Source organism: Lucilia sericata, unplaced genomic scaffold (genome assembly GCF_015586225.1).
Source record: "Lucilia sericata isolate MDLA Ls3-8-SP2 unplaced genomic scaffold, ASM1558622v1 Contig001130F_arrow, whole genome shotgun sequence".
In the NCBI taxonomy this organism is placed as follows: Eukaryota; Metazoa; Arthropoda; class Insecta; order Diptera; family Calliphoridae; genus Lucilia; species Lucilia sericata.
In genome coordinates this window covers 28,230-44,516 of record NW_023995101.1, presented here as the reverse complement: position 1 = coordinate 44,516, position 16,287 = coordinate 28,230, and the positions used below count along the sequence as shown (strand labels likewise).

Sequence of the window (16,287 nt, the reverse complement as noted above, 5' to 3'; positions counted from 1 at the left end):
TTAATTTAGTTTTATTACTTATTATTTGTTTTAAAATTTAAAGAAATATTTGTTTAAATTTCAATTGTTTGTTTTGCTGGAATACAGTTGATTCTTTTTGCAAAATGTGTTGGGAAAAAGGGAGTAGGAGGGCGGGGCAGCGAAAAATTGTGTTAATTGTTAATTCAGTCAAGTATTATTTAAAGAACAATTTGATTTAATGAAAGCAATAAGATAAATAATAAAATAACTAAGTGGGTTAAAAAATTAAAAACAAAAAAATCCAGCAGAAATGTTTATAAAAACACAATTTTGTTTTTGTTTCAAGGTCTACAAAAAAGAAAAATACTAAAAAAGGCAAAAATGTTTGTTAAATTTTAAAGATTTATAACATTTTCTAAAAACCTAAAACTTTATTTAAAAAAATACGCACAATTGTTTATTAAAGTCAGTTTCAGTTCAAGGTTTAGAATTGTTTTTTATTTAGTTTACATGGGGGAAGACTAAAGAAACTCAAAATTAGAAGAGATATTCCAAAAATGTAGTAAAATTTATAGAGAAAAATTAATTAAACAAACGAAAAAAAAAATAATAATCCAAATTTGTCTTTATATGTATATTTTTTTTTTTATATTCTTTTCAGTAGAAAAACAAAATTTTATCAATAATCCTTTAAGATTTTTAAATAATTAAAAAAATACTAACTATATAAATCATGACAATGTTGTCCTTGTTTTCATTTTTATTTTCTTTTATAACAAACACACTCTTATTGTTCGCTCTATAACACTTTCAAAAATACACCGAGAAAGATGAGAGAGAGAGCGTGAACAATTTGTAATTTTTCTTTTAAAAAAATATTTCAATCATTTGATACTTTTTTTTTTAATTTGAAAATATAAATTTTGGTTTGTTATTTTTTTCTATTCCACGTTCACATTTGAAAATATATATATTTTATTATATGTATGTATAATATAGGATTTGTTGATGTGTGTATGTGAGTGAGTGTATGTAGACGTGAGAGGTGTTACGACGGGTGTTAGGGTAGTGGGATTTAAAGGTGTTTTCGAGGAAGTGTGTTATTCTTTTTCTTATTTATGTTAATGCATGATTGGAGAAGAGAATTGGTTCTTGTTTTCTGTTTTGCAATTTTTTTCCTTTTTCTTAAAAAAAACAACAACACAAAAATCTATCAAAGCGTGTTTGTGTTTTTTCTGCTTGCTTGTTTGTTTGTTTTTATGTCTGCTGTTTGTCTCTGCGCGGTTGGTTGGTTGATTAGTTTTCATCTGACATTTAAGCTAAATAAACATAAACTTTACGATCCTCTGGCGTTCTAGCCAAATACTCTCTTTCGATTAGACCCTCTATTCGTTTCTTGATCAAGACGGGTGATGGTAGGAATCTGGATTTCAATTGAGATGTTACATCTGATACCAGTAAATTGTGCTGTGGAAGGAAAATAGGAATGAATTAATAAAATGTAAGAATTATTTCAAATTTTTAAACGATAATCTTACCGGCATACGCTTTCGTGCTTTCATTATACGCACAATTGCTGCTTCAATTTCATGTTTACGATCCTCATCAACTTTTCCTCTGGTTTCTTTACGTTCTGGCTCCGTATCTGCTTTAGCAGCCACAGTTTGAATTTTAACTCTGCAAAGAACAGAAATAGAGATAATATAATAGAGAATATACCAGAATCCTACATGAATCCTGTTTCGTCCCACCCACAGGACATGTCAATGTTCAGCAAGGAATCGAACTAACCCCCGACTACCTTAATCTACTTTCTATACTAGAAATTAACCCTTTATTAGGTATCTCTGTTGTGATACCTGACGGGAAAGGACATAGGCAAAGAAAATGCTCTGTAGTTTCATCTTCAATCTCATCCTGAGGAGGAGGAGGAGATGAGGTTATGAGACCTCATTTCCATAAACGGTTATTTATCTTGATTTATGTAAGGGATTCAGTGTCTGAGTCCCTCTCGTCCCATGATGTAACGAATGTTGACACTGATGGCTCTAAGAGAAGTGGAAAAGTGGATGTGACTTGGTTCTAAATCCCCTTTCTGGCAGCATATAATTGTAGAGTTCCTATTAAGAGGCTGTTTACAGTAAGGATTCGAACCTTGACCTAAATGGAAAGGACAGAATGGTCAATGGATGATCTGTGATAGATTCCTGGACACAAATAATCAGTCATGGTTAACAAAACTTGATGCAAAATCTACCAAGGAACTTAATACACGGGATAGATGCATTCTAAGAACTTTGATAAGGGGTTGTTGTTGCTGTAACAGCTACAACTATACAATAATCTAGTTTTGGGGTTCTACATCAATGTCCAGGCCTAAAAATTATGCTACTTCAACTGGATGTGTCCATAAACCCATTGGACAAAGTCAAGTAGAGTTCGCTGAGCAGTTAAATGTGATGAATATCATGTGGACCTTGGCTACATACTGGACATTCGTTGAGGACGGTACGGTCTATGCGTGAGCAGTAGGCATTTAGCCTGTTGCTCCATCCCGATCTTAGTTGTGCCATTACAACTCTTATTTTCCTAACATGCCTCCGGTTAGAATCCAACTGTGTTATGTTATAGCTGGGATGACTCCACCGATGACATCGCAGGAGGAACTGTTTAGTCAACATGACATTTTGTTCCTTGACTGGGAAGATCTTCGTTTCCTCATGTAGATGATGTCCCGAGGTAGTTTGTAGGCATCCCGTTACAGTCTTTTGGGCAGCATTTTGCCAGCTTAGAGCTTATTTCTACTTCGCAATTTGTACCTGATTGGAGTGTCACAAGCTGAGGTAGTAATTAGGCCGTCAAATGTGGCCCACAATAGTTTTAGGTGTTGCACGGTCGCAAAGAGTTGCTGACGACTTCGCTGGTGATAGTTGCAGGGTACGAGCAATGAAGAACTGATGTATTTCATAGAAATAACCATTCACTAGAAGGCATAATTCATCAATATTTTGCCCTGTAGTCATGACGCGGCACTCCAGGAGTTTAAAGATGTAGAAACTAAATTATAACGGCGATTGCCTTGTTTAACTCTACAGGGTCTGGAGCGTTTATCTCTAAACTCTACGAACGCATGGTGAACACTCAGATAAGAACTTCATTGGTTTCCAGCAGAAGGTCTTCTTCCAAATCTGCAGTGTGGGACCTCCAAGTACGACACTTATACGGTATTCTGGGGGCGGTGAGGCATCTACAAGTATGACACTTATGATGTCTTGATAATGTATCTATGAATGTCGTTCGAAAACACAAAAGTTTATAATTAGGTTGTATTAGATACCAGAACCCGAATACTCTAAAAGGATAATTGACGAAAAATTTCGCCAATTGACCAAAGCTTAAGCCAGGATAATCTGTTGCCTAGAATTAGAATGACTAGAAGTCTGAAAACTTTAGTAGTAGTGACACTGTTTATATAGAGGTTTCAGAGATAATAGAGACAATTATGTGAACAGTCCTAGATTACAGTCTGTGGCAAAAATGGAAAGAGAACTATGAATAAGAGTGATGTAGACAATCTATTATTCTTTATCAAAGGAATGAGTTGGCTTTCAATCATCACATTTCTGAGCTTATTTTGTTCCTCTCTAAGGAATCTTCCATTAGAAATGAACTTGGTTCGCAATAATTGTATTTCTACTTAAAGTTTATGTAATTTGTGATGGTGTTCGTTTTACAATAAAAACTTCAGGAATTCAAACTTACCTGTGGAATTTCGAAACAAACGCATCGTTCACCAGGAACTCATCCGATGGATCAATATCCTTAGTTTTTGTTTTAGAATTTCGCACCAGTAAACGTTGCGATGGTTTACCCATCGACAACGATTGTATAGCTCTTTGTAGTTCACGTTCGGGTATATCGGTTTCCTGTTGGATTTCCTCGTAAGTCATAAGCTCACGATTATTAAAAAGCATCAGTATACACATCTGGAGAACAAGCAAAAACAAGATAACAATAACAATTGCACATTCGAATAACAACAACAGCAAAATACCTGATACGTGGATACGGTTAAAATATGTTTACGTGTTGTAGCAGGTATAGTACAACCACTGGAGCTGGACGAAGACATACTAGAACTGGGCGCATCTTTATCCTTTTCGGCAGCAGCCGCCGCAGCATCGACCACTTTGCGGCCATAAAATACGGCATTGAGGCAAGCATTACCTATATAGTTAAAGAATTAAAAGATTTTTTTAATATAAAATCATGTTAAAAGTAATTTCAATTACCCAGTTGTGGCTGTAAAGTCAATTGACGTCCAGAATGTTTATCCAAATAGAATTTCTTAAATATTTCATAGGCTTCTCTGGGCGCCGCTGGTATATTACAATTGGGTGTGGAAGTCTAATAAAAAACAATAATTAAATATATTAATAAATAGTATTTTCCCTATTTTAAGGAAGCAGTAGTTAACCTGTGTAGGCCAAAAACCGGTAGTGAGTATCCTACAGGTGAATTCCACAGTTAAATTAATATTATGATTATTTATATAGATTTTGAACTCCTCATTGGTGGTATTCGATATAGACATATCCTTGAACATTCCCTCTAATTTTGAAGTAAATTGACAGCCACATTCAGTCTTTTGAAAAACAAAAAAAAAAAGGAAAATTATTGAGAATACAACAAGAGAAATTGAATTTAAAAACTTTTACCTTTAATTTCGAAATCATATTCTTTTCAAAATCATCCGAGACTGATTTGTTGAGCAGTAAACGCTTGGCTAAATGAGTTTTATAGTAACGTTCAAAGACATCTTTTTCCAATAAGAATCTAAACAACACCATAGTCTTGTCCAATATAACCTCAATTTCTTGTTCAGTCATCTGTAAATATATAGTTTTTAGTAAAATTGTATAAATTTTAAAACTTACTTTCTACTTACACCCTTGCCACCCTTTTTCAATTTGTCATCGATGAATAACGACAAATATTCCGGTGATTTTGAATTCAAATTAAGGAAATGCTCAAAATCAGATGAGATGACATTTTTAAAGAGCCGATCATTGTTGAATGAATGATGTAGAAATTGATCGAAACGATCTTTAAGATCAAGTAAATTCTGTACAAATGTTATGGGATTTGTTGTGCCATTCTCTTCCTCTTTGACCAACATACGTCCCTGTTCCCTTAAATAGGCCGACATGGTATCGGCTATAACCTTAAGACCCTCCTCCTTAAGACGAGAAAACAATTTATAGGTACAGGCCAGATCCTCGGTTTTAGAGTTTTTAATCATATAAACCACGCCTGAATTTTCCATTTCGACAATGGTGCGCATATGTTTTTTAATGAGTTCATCTTCGACTACCTTAACAATGCGCGGTTCAGTGTCTTTGTCTAAATAGAGAGCAGCCCGGGCCGATTCCTCTTGAATGCGTGCCTTTGGAAAGAAAAGACAATAAATAATTTTTTTAAATTTAATGTCCACAAAGAAAACTTACCTCTACTTTCTTTAAATAAACACTAGCATTATTTTCGGCCAAAAACTTTTGCGATTCAAATTTATAGAAAGAAGCCGATTGGGCTAAAAAGGGCTTCTCGAAATCATCTTCATACACCGAACGTGAGTTAATGCCCAATGCCATTAACATTTGGCAAGCATTTTTAATAGCCAAATGATTTATAGCTTCACCGCTGCGCTCATCCATAACCATGCCTAAAAGGGTTTCACGCAATGCCTTCTGTATCTCCGAATAGCGTACAATCTTTGAGGAAACATTGAAAAAAAAACATATTTACAAATAAGTACACAGTTTTAGTTCAATTTGCCATCTTACCTCATCTCTAAATAGTATTAGACCTAAATTATAGACATTTTCTACTTCACGATTTTGCACATACACACGATCCATATACATTAGTATATCGCGTATCATTACCATCGATGTCTGATGATCTGTCCAGGCCTGATTGAGTTTTGGCAGAAAATTATTGTGCAAACTTTCGAGCACATCTTTACGCACCTTTCCCTCTAGATGCTCTTTGACCACTTCTCTTAGACCGAAATACAAACGATGACCGTATTTGTGTAGTACCATATTGTAGGCATTGCGATACAGCTGTTCGAATGATAGACCCGAATTGTTTTTCTTTTGGATCTCTTGTATAGCGTTTTTTAAACTGGCCCATATTGTTTCGACATATTTCTCATCCATAGAGGCCTGAAGGGGAGAGAGAATATAAAAAAGAGCAATATGAAAATTAGTTTATTTATAGATTTTTTGGAGAAAATAGGAAATGATTTCAAAATTTTCTGTAAATAAGATTAAAAATTGAATTTCAAAATTGCTCTCGAATATAAAAATTTCATTAAATTGTACATTTTTAATCAAAATACAACAAAAATGTAAAAATTTGCTTAAAATACTATTTTCGAAATTAAGTTCGAAAATTCGAAATGAAGTCTTAATTTTCGAACTTAAGTTCGAATTCTTTAAATTGTTGAAAATTTGTCTAAAATTAATAAAACAGAAATACATAAATAGATTTTCGAATTAAGTTCAAAAATTCGAAATTAAACTACAATTTTCAACATCAAGTTCGAAAATTTGAAACTAAGTTCGAATTTTCAAAATTCGTCCATATTACAATAATTTAGTTAAAAAACTTTTCGAATTTAAGTTTGAATTTTCGAAAATCTTCAAAATTTAGTCAATAATTTATCAATATTATCGAAATTTTTCAAAATTTATCTATAATATAATTTAGTTAAAAACATATTTTCGAAATTAAGTTCGAATTTTCCTTTATCTTATTGATGTTTATACTAGATAGAGTCGCTATATCGTGCAATGTCGGACAGACCAAAGTCTCAAAGTCCTGACAGAGCAGGACAGATTGAATTAAAATGCTGTTTCTTCTCCGTCCTTGTTGTGACAACTTGTATTGCCCTTGAATGTCCTAACAAATTAATCGACTATCGGCCATCTGACCATATGATCTGAGCAGAGCTCTAAGCTTCCGGTTGTATTAGAGATTTGCAGCATGAAAGCGTCAAAGCAGTTCCTACTGGGATGTCATCAGAGGGACCACCCGAACCATCATCTAACGGAGTTTGGATGGTGTACCCGTTTAAACTCATACTGGTCGAGAATAAACGACACCATTCAAGATCTCTGTCCAGAACGAAGAAGAAGTACTCTATATACGTGCAATTTCAGGTGTCGCTGCTACAACAACAACGACATTTGAATATTCGTTCCAGAACGACTTATTCCCATTCTGATCAAATCTCTGTATTGGAGACTATTAGATATTTGCAGCGGAATGGCCCGAGTCGTACTCATCCAAAGATTTTCAATAGATTTACCAACCGAATGATTTTCTTTCTTAGGAATGAACTATTACAATAACACCAAATATTTTATGGATTTCTTCTTCATGTAGGTGGGAGCCGGTTTCTGTCACATCGTCCGCTATGTAACTTACAGGTACATTTGAGCGACCTAATATAACCAGAGCAATTCTATATTTGAATGGTTCGCCATCACATCAAGCTATCCCGACATTCACGAACCAAGCGTTTACAGTACGTGAAAACTAGAAATAAAAAGGAAACTCTTCCTATGATCTACCAAAAGCGTTTAAACATAATCTTCATACAACCTCACAAAACTCTTCAAAACATTGTTGTCAAAAATGTCTAGTGAAGAGTTCTTATTTTCTTTACAAGTCATTACGTTACTTCTCTTAGATTGTCTTAGGGTCCTGGTTTATCCCTTCTAGCCGTCAGTGCATAACTTATAACCTTCTTGTTGAAAATCTCGGAACTTTCTTTTGTGAGTGCTTTTGATGTTTACAGTTCTTCTGTATTAGATCCATATCGAACCAATACAATCCAAATAAGATAAAATCTATCCTTCGTTATGGATCTTTAAAAATCTATACTGACGGCTTTAAAACAGAGGATATTATAGGAAATAGTATTTATCTAGCACCCTCTGGAACATAAGTTTTTATCAAACTTCCTTCAGCAGACTGAACTATCAGCCATCAAATGGGCTGCTAATTGGCTTAGGTTCTACCGAATAATTGATCAAATCCACATAAAATCTTGGTGGATTCTTTGATGCCAGATTTTCCACAACAATATGACTGGTATGGATTCAAGATCATTAACATATACCTGTCAACACCATTGCGGAATCTCTTAGAGAAAACTAGTTGCTCAGTAGCAAAAGATATCGCTCTCCAGTTGCTAACTCTCGTTTCCTGATAAACTCCACGAGCTTGCACAATCAAATTGGTCAACTGAGGCTACCTACAGAATGGCAAAGCTCATGTAGACACCATATAACCCACAAATATTTCGAAACACATTTACTTTTGGCCTTCATATTATTATTTCAAAAATTAACGAATTTCGCAAGAGGAACCAGGAAAATTCCTTTATTCTTGCGACAAATTTGTTTACTTAGATTCCAGGGTAATTTAGGTCGAACTGTATTAATATACCGTTCGTTCTCTTTTTGCAGGAATTACAAAAGGATCAACAGACTGGACCCAAGTGTTGCTTTGGCGATGACAATTTAAGGAAAGACTGCCTACCTAATTCCACTCATTGACTCTTGTTGTATTCTATTAATTCCGAATTTGTTTCGATTTTTAGATCTAACACCACGTGGTCCTGAAAGAAACTACATTCGTCCGAAAATGCCAAAACCTCATCTCAACTTATGACTTCAAAGCTAGATCCCTTCATAATACGTCCGTTTAAGTCATATGATCTTTCTGCACAGTTGCGAAAATGCTTTTTAAAGCAGATCAATCAAATTGTATGCTTTTCAATATCAAATTTAAAAATAAATTGTAAAGAAAATTTTGTAATAAATTTTATACTAACTTTAAAACCATTTGTTTTATAGTCCTGCTGCCATAAAGGAAATTTGCGTTGAATTTCTATTAACTGATTAAATGTAGAGGAAATATTAGCTATTGGACGCGCTTTTTGTTTATCAATAAAATTTTTTGATTTCCATAAAGCTGCAGACGTTGAGGGCTGTTCATCTTTATAGCTAATAGTTGAATTTTTGTTTATGAAAATTTTACGTAAACGGCTAGTATTAGAGGCATGTGTACGGGAAGTTGTGGGAGGGCTAGGGTCATTGTTAAAACGACCACTATAATGGCGATAATTGCTTGTACCGTTATTGTTATTATTATTACTATTACTACTACTGGCACCGGAGGAGTTTGTATTGGTATTATTAGAGGTTTTATTACGGTTATATGCACCAGGACGATATTCCCTGGGCATTGGTAGGGAAGATAGTATAAGAGTTTTTAAATTGCAGCAATAACTAAGAGGAATTGTTTAGAATTATATAAAGATATGCTGGAATTTGTCTCGACTTGTATTGGTAGTTTGAAATTTGAAAATTTGGACCAAAATTGTTTTGAAATAAAGCAGCACTTTAGATTTCCTTTTTTAGCTGTTAATTATAACTTTTAAATTTGTTAGTTTTTCAGTTTAATTATATCACTTTTATCAGCCCCTTTGCTCTCAAAACGACGTCGCTTTCTTTTAAAGTTGTTCTTAACGATCATTGGTTTTTTGGAATTTTAAAACATTTCCCTCTTGCAAATACCAAATATAATTAAAAAATCCGATTTATGTTCCTTGTTTTCTCCTTTTATAGCTTGTTAATATCTTACTACTGCTGTCGCCAACTGCTTCCGTTTGTTGGTTTTAGTTTTACAGTTCAATTTTCTTTATTATTGTAGAATTTTATTTGTTTTACAATAATATTTTGTCTTATTCAAATCTGTTTTTTAACACAAACTTAATTTTTTACAGTTTTTATTTGAAAATTATAAAAACATTTTATAAAAAAGAAAATATTTTTTATTTAACTTGAAATTTTTAGTTTTGACAATAAATTCAAAGTTGTCTTTGAATTAGTTTTTAAGTCAAGAGTAGAGTAGGGATAACAAAATTTTGTATATAGGAGTTTAAGTGGGGTAAGAAACATACTCTTCGAGATTATATCCCACATGATACAGCGGTTTATCCAGCCAGTTTTGTAATAACAATGGGTTTTGAAATTGATTGCAAACATTTATTCAAACTCGATATTTTGAAAATTGTTTTACCGTCAACGCAACTAACATACAAATTTCTATTATGAATTAGGATTCTATAAATCGACTTTAAAATAATCGAATAATAGACTTTTTGTTGGAGAAAGACGAAAAGTTGTAGTCGAATTTTTTGTCCTAACAAAGTCGATAAGTCGACTGACTAGCTTGTATGAAAAAAGTTAAAGAATCGACTTTGCAAATAAAAGTCGGGAAATAATTCGGAAAAATTCTAAAAATCGGAAAATACTGATATTAAAGAAAGTTCGTAAGGTGTATAGTCGACTTTACATAAAACACAAGTTCGAAAAGTCGACTTCTCATAAAAGTTCTGCTTTTCATAAATCGCAAAATATTGAAAAATAGATTTTTCGAATTTTTGTTTCAACTATAGAAGCCTATTAGGGTTTCGAGAATTTACCTGAATAAAGTCAATTCTCGGGAATTCCCCTGAATGAAGTCAATCTCGGGAATTCCACTGAATGAAGTCAATCTTGGGAATTAAGCTGAATGAAGTCAATCTCGGGAATTCCATGGAATAAAGTAAATTCTCGGGAATTCCATGGAATAAAGTCAATTTTCGGGAATTTCCCGAAATGAGGTTAATTCCCGAAAAATCTCCGAAATGAAGTCAATTCCCTGGAATGAAGTCAATTTCCAGTATTTAGAAACTCTGGAATAATGGGAAATGGATAAATGCCCAAATCGGTAGGTTTAGGCTAAGAAGGACCATAAAATGCACAATAAAAACGTCCACCTCCACTGGGAGACCATAAGTTACTTTGTCGTTCACCTTGGTAATCCAATCAGTAGTCAATTGTGTTATCAATAGAGTAGTCAATATTATGGACAATAGCCAAGTGCCTAGCCAATAGTCAGTCAATGGTTTAGTCAAAAGACCTTGGTATAGAAAATAGTTCAGATAATATGTAGACTTTTCAAAAGTATATTCAACGAAAGACTATTGACTAGTCTGTAGACTACACTATTGACTAATCTGAAGACTAGACTATTGAGTAGTCTGTAGACTAAACTATTGACCAGTCTGTAGAATAGACTATTGAGTAGTCTGAAGACTAGACCATTGACTAGTCTGTAGAATAGACTATTGACTAGTCTGTACACTAGACTAGTCTGTAGAATAGACTATTGACTAGTCTGCACACTAGACTAGTCTGTAAACTAGACTATTGACTAGTATGTAGACTAGACTATTGACTAGTCTGTAGACTAGACTATTGACTAGTCTGTAGACTAGACTATTGACTAGTCTGTAGACTAGACTATTGACTAGTCTGTAGACTAGACTATTGACTAGTCTGTAGACTAGACTATTAACCAGTCTGTAGACGAGACTATTGTCTAGACTGTAGACTACCCTATTGACTAGTCTGTAAATAGACCATTGACTAGTATGTAAACTTGACTATTGACTATTCTGTAGACTGGACTATTGAATGGTTTGTTGAGATTGTTACAATCTATCCTAGACACACAGGCATTAAACACTTTGCTCCTGGTTGTGCCAGAACTACTATTTTTATGTAATATTTTGTTAAATATTGATTATAATCTGTTCGATCCTATTGATATAAACCTTATTCTCAACAAATCCCATCGATTCTAATTGGAGTTTCTCAACCCATAACTAACCCTAAAGTTAATACTATAAAATAAGAATCAATGAATAAAGATACTTACCGGAAAGGCACGTATACGCATCTTTCCCTCCTTCTTGGGAGCGGTGCTCCTGATATTCATGGTCTGTAAACGGCGACAATTTTCCTCCACTTTATGAACTTAACAAGCAAAATTGTGGCTTTTCACACGATCACAATGATCAGCCGGCAAAAACCACAAAAATTTAAAACTATTTTGGTTCTTTTTTTCGCGTTTAATGTTTTTCTCTCGTTATTCTTTTGTTTGTTTTGCAAACGAAACAGAAAATTACAACAATGCGAGGCCGTAAAACAAAGAAACAGCGAAACACGGTTAGATGATGAAGAATTAAAAAAAAAAAAGACAAAATAGACTTGGAGCGGCGGCAAATACACGCAATGGAGGCAGGCACACACCACACCACACGGTTAGTTCAGCCAGTCAATAAAAGAAAACAAATGTGCGGCAATTATTTTACTTTTTTTGTTTCAATTGTATTTCTGTATTTGTCTTATCGGTACAATTACAAAGCAGAAATATCTGCTGGCCTTTGGTTTGCTGCTGTTGGTGAACGAGATTTCCAACTATTTTTATTATATTTTTTATTATTATTGTTGTTTTTTCTTATTGTTGCTGTATTACACTCTGATTGCAGTTGTTGGTTGATGCTTCCTACTGCCTACGGACGGGTCACTTCTGTAATGAATGTGCTCCTGTTTAACAAAAACGAAATAAAAACAGAAAAACAAAAGAAATTTATTATTAAATGAATTTTTTTATTTGTATTTTTTGTTGTTATTATGTTGGCTGCAATTTCTTTTTTGTGCAAGTATTATAAATGTAGAGAAAAAGGAATTTTTAATTTTCACTGTCATCATTACAAATTTTATTTTAATTCATTTCGTTTTTTTTTTTTTTCAATTTTTGTGTGTCCCCTTTTTCTTTTCACTGCGATTTCAATAATAGTTTTTTGTAACTTTTTTTCTTGGACTATTCATAAAGTTTTTTACTTTGTTTTTTTTTTGGCCATTTGTTTAGTTAGTTTTAATTGTTGTCTGGTTTATTATTTTGTTAGTTTTGTAAAATTTGCACATTGGTTATAAATTGTTGCAAAAATTTGTAATTTATTTTATATTAAAAAATATATTTACGTGAAAAATTTCTCATTTTTTGCAGCCTCAAGAAGAATCAACGAAAAACTGTCTAAAATATAAATGAATAGCAGAGATGCCAGATTGTATGGCAAGTTGTTAATGGTACAAATGTGGGAAAAATAATAGCAGTGATATTTGGTTACAAGGACAAATTGTTCTAAAACTATTCGTTTTTGGTTAATCGATGCCTGTTATGTGCAGATATGGATTTTTAGGTTTAAAAGCAAGTTTTTCGTCATAAATCGAGTTTATAAATCTAGTTAATATTTTTACAAGGAAATGACTAATGGCATTAAATTTATTATAATTTCTACCATAAAACTAATATTTAGGTATTTTTCCATTTATCTTACGTTATCTTTAAATCATGTGAACTAATTGCGGAAAAAGACCTAATGTAATGGACCAGAGGTTTACTTTTTATAATATATTTAAACGTTTTATGAAAAATAAACTGACAGAAGGGTTATTGAAGGTTCAATGTAGGAACTGTGACCCTCTTTTCATCACATTTTTGACATTCAAGAATTCTATAGGAAGGAATATGGGTATGCAATCAGATATTGTTAATTAGATTTACAGATAGGTTGTTAGGCCTATTCTAACTTATGCTTGTATTGTCTGGTGGGAGGCCTTGAGAAAGGACAGTTACTGGAAGATTCTCAATACAGCTCAAAGGTATCTTGGCATTGCTGGCACCATTAGTAGTACTTCACAAGCGGCCTTGGACATCATTCTTTACCTGTCTCCTATATAATATTTTGTAGGGGGTGTGCCGCCTAGGTATCTGCTAAGACTCTATGATTTCTATATTAGTCTGACATAAAACTTTCGCGCGACAATTACACAATACCATAGAATTATAACTCTACACTTCGAGAAAACACCTTTAATGGACGATTCGCTTGTATTCAATAGACTGTTTGATGGGTGTGTATTTTCCACTCAAGGCTCCAAGATACAAGGTACATATATCGCTGTCTACATCGCTCTGATACCAACATAAAACGGTCCTTCAGATTCCCTGATGTAGTGTCTTCCAAGCCGAGATCCCAGCGATCTGGAAAGCGACGTAACTGATATGATCGTATCGATCCGAGGTCAGTAGTTACAATTTATGTCGATAGTCAAACAGCTCTAAAAGAATTATAGAAATGCTCTTAAGGGCATTTTGATATTGTTTACTATTTGAATACAATGAGCATGATAATGAAGTTGCAGAGGACTAGCTAGATTGGGTTTCAATAATAGGAGAGTGAAACCTCCCATCTGTTACTATTTTAGGTTGATTTTCTAGAGAATGTGTGACGTCATCAACCAGTTCGGGAATAGTAGAATGGATTTTAAAATATCAAGCGCCTTATGGCCAACACATGATGTGGTGTGTAAGGATTTTGACTGGGATTTTAATGGGGTATTGCGTAATTAGGGCCTTTGTCAGTAAATGGACACATAATTAGCCATTGCCTAAGAATACAGAAATTTAAGTTAAGTTAAGTTAAAATAGATAGAAAAGAAGTCCCATGACAACAAACCAGGAGAAATTTCCGGACTTTGCCCTCACTGTCTACAAGATTTAAGGGGGTTTATAGACTAAGAGACTCAGATTCTCTTACAATAGTTTCGTAAGGAAACGATTCAGTTAAACTTCGAGGTTGTAACCCATTGGGAGTTCATCGTATTAAAGCGGTTGTTCTTGACAGGAATTTCATGATATTTAATGTTAATGATATTGACACACAGATTAATACAAGATCTATCTACTTAACGAGAAAAATCTTAATCTCAGTACAATATGTTCAAAAAATTATGTAATGGGTCTCAAAAACTCCGTAATCTTGAGACGGGAAACATAATAAAATATTTGGTTAGAATATTTTCTGTACCAAACCAAAATTTTTTTAACATTTTTCTGTATCATCTAAAAACCAATTTTGATAAAAAAAATACTAAAAATTATTTTGAGTTCTAAAAATACACTAAAGGAAGTTTTAAAAGTTTTTTCCCTTATTGAGGCAAATTATCGCTGGTAGGGAATTGAATATCATTTCATTAATATATATATATATATATATATATATATATATATATATATATATATATATATATATATATATATATATATATATATATATATATATATATATATATATATATATATATATATATATATATATATATATATATTTTAGATTGCTTCATTGCCCTCCGTATCGTATCGTAATTATTCATTTAATTTTCTAAAATAACCTCAAATGAGGTAAACCGATAGACAACGCAAAACTTGGAACAGTTATACGATGTTGTAAAGGTACGTTCACATCTAGTCATGCAGCAGTTATCAGCCTTTAAAATTTAACGACGATAACGCGCGTTGTTCCGTAACTCAGACCAAGAATGCGAATGAATCAGTCTATTTAAAAGTTTAACCGTATGAATACGGGAATACTGTCTATTGCCTACATCCACTATTATTTTAAACACAACTATCGTAAGAAATAAATAACTTATTAACCACCCTGTGAAATGTCATTTAAGATTTTTAGTACTTCCATAATTCGTATATTTTTGGACTTTTTTCCTATACACCATTCGTATTAACATATTTTTTTTTTGTTTATAAATTTACACTCTTTCTTACCTGTTCCTTTTGGTCACAAATTTCTTAATATTTCACAAAAAAATGCAAATTTTCCTATTTAAAATGTTTTTATTTCTCTTGTTCTTCTTTTTTTAATTATTTACATCACTACAAATGAATTGCTTTCGGTTCTTTTTTTGTTTGTTGGCACTTCTCTTTTTTGGGGGCGAACAGAAAACTTGAAAAATAACTAAAGAAAAACTAAAATTTTTGTTACATGCACCGAAGAGTTTTTATATTATTACACTAATAAACTTTTTATGCGTATTAGTTGTTTGTTTTATTAGCTAAAGAAAAAATATTTCTTTGTTTTTTTGCTTTTATTTAGTGAAATTTCTTTATAAAATATTTTTATTTCACCATTTAATATACGAGATATTCATTCTTTTCTTTATGCTGTATGAGATTTTCTTTTACAATGCAAAGTCCGAAGCCGATCAAAATTACTCACAGACGGCGGCTGAAAATAAAATTTGGCCAACAGCTGAGTTTATTTAATATATGTGCAACGGTATTCATAACTAATTTTTAAAAGTTATGTTAAAAAGTAAATGTGAATAGTTTTACATTAAAAAAACTAATAAATTTCTGCAATATAAATATGACCTAAGAGTATAAAGTTTATCGACAGCTGGCTTAAGTCGCCTAAAAACAGCAAAAGAAGTAGTGGTACCAGATGTGAATGGAAGTGCAATGTGCTGCCAGTTTTATTTGGGGTATTGTTTAGAG

General features: G+C 32.8%; 1 protein-coding gene across 4 annotated transcripts; it reads right to left on the bottom strand.

The window, feature by feature from the left end:
* Nucleotides 1-437: 437 nt before the first annotated feature.
* On the bottom strand, nucleotides 438-16,028 carry LOC119610161 (cullin-3-B). Of its 4 annotated transcripts, XM_037965287.1 has the most exons (13): nucleotides 15,919-16,028; nucleotides 15,559-15,748; nucleotides 11,806-12,476; nucleotides 5,805-6,188; nucleotides 5,469-5,732; nucleotides 4,910-5,407; nucleotides 4,680-4,850; nucleotides 4,439-4,606; nucleotides 4,254-4,368; nucleotides 4,016-4,188; nucleotides 3,724-3,947; nucleotides 1,500-1,638; nucleotides 685-1,428 (listed from the first exon to the last, which is right to left on the bottom strand). In XM_037965287.1, exons 3-13 carry the CDS (start codon nucleotides 11,863-11,865, stop codon nucleotides 1,276-1,278), a joined length of 2,349 nt encoding a protein of 782 aa, XP_037821215.1. In that variant the 5' UTR covers nucleotides 11,866-12,476; nucleotides 15,559-15,748; nucleotides 15,919-16,028; the 3' UTR covers nucleotides 685-1,275. The 4 variants fall into 4 exon arrangements, with proteins under 4 accessions (XP_037821213.1, XP_037821215.1, XP_037821214.1 ...); XM_037965286.1 differs by having other exon boundaries at nucleotides 15,559-15,994; XM_037965288.1 differs by lacking the exons at nucleotides 15,559-15,748; nucleotides 15,919-16,028 and adding an exon at nucleotides 12,915-13,046.
* Nucleotides 16,029-16,287: the final 259 nt, after the last annotated feature.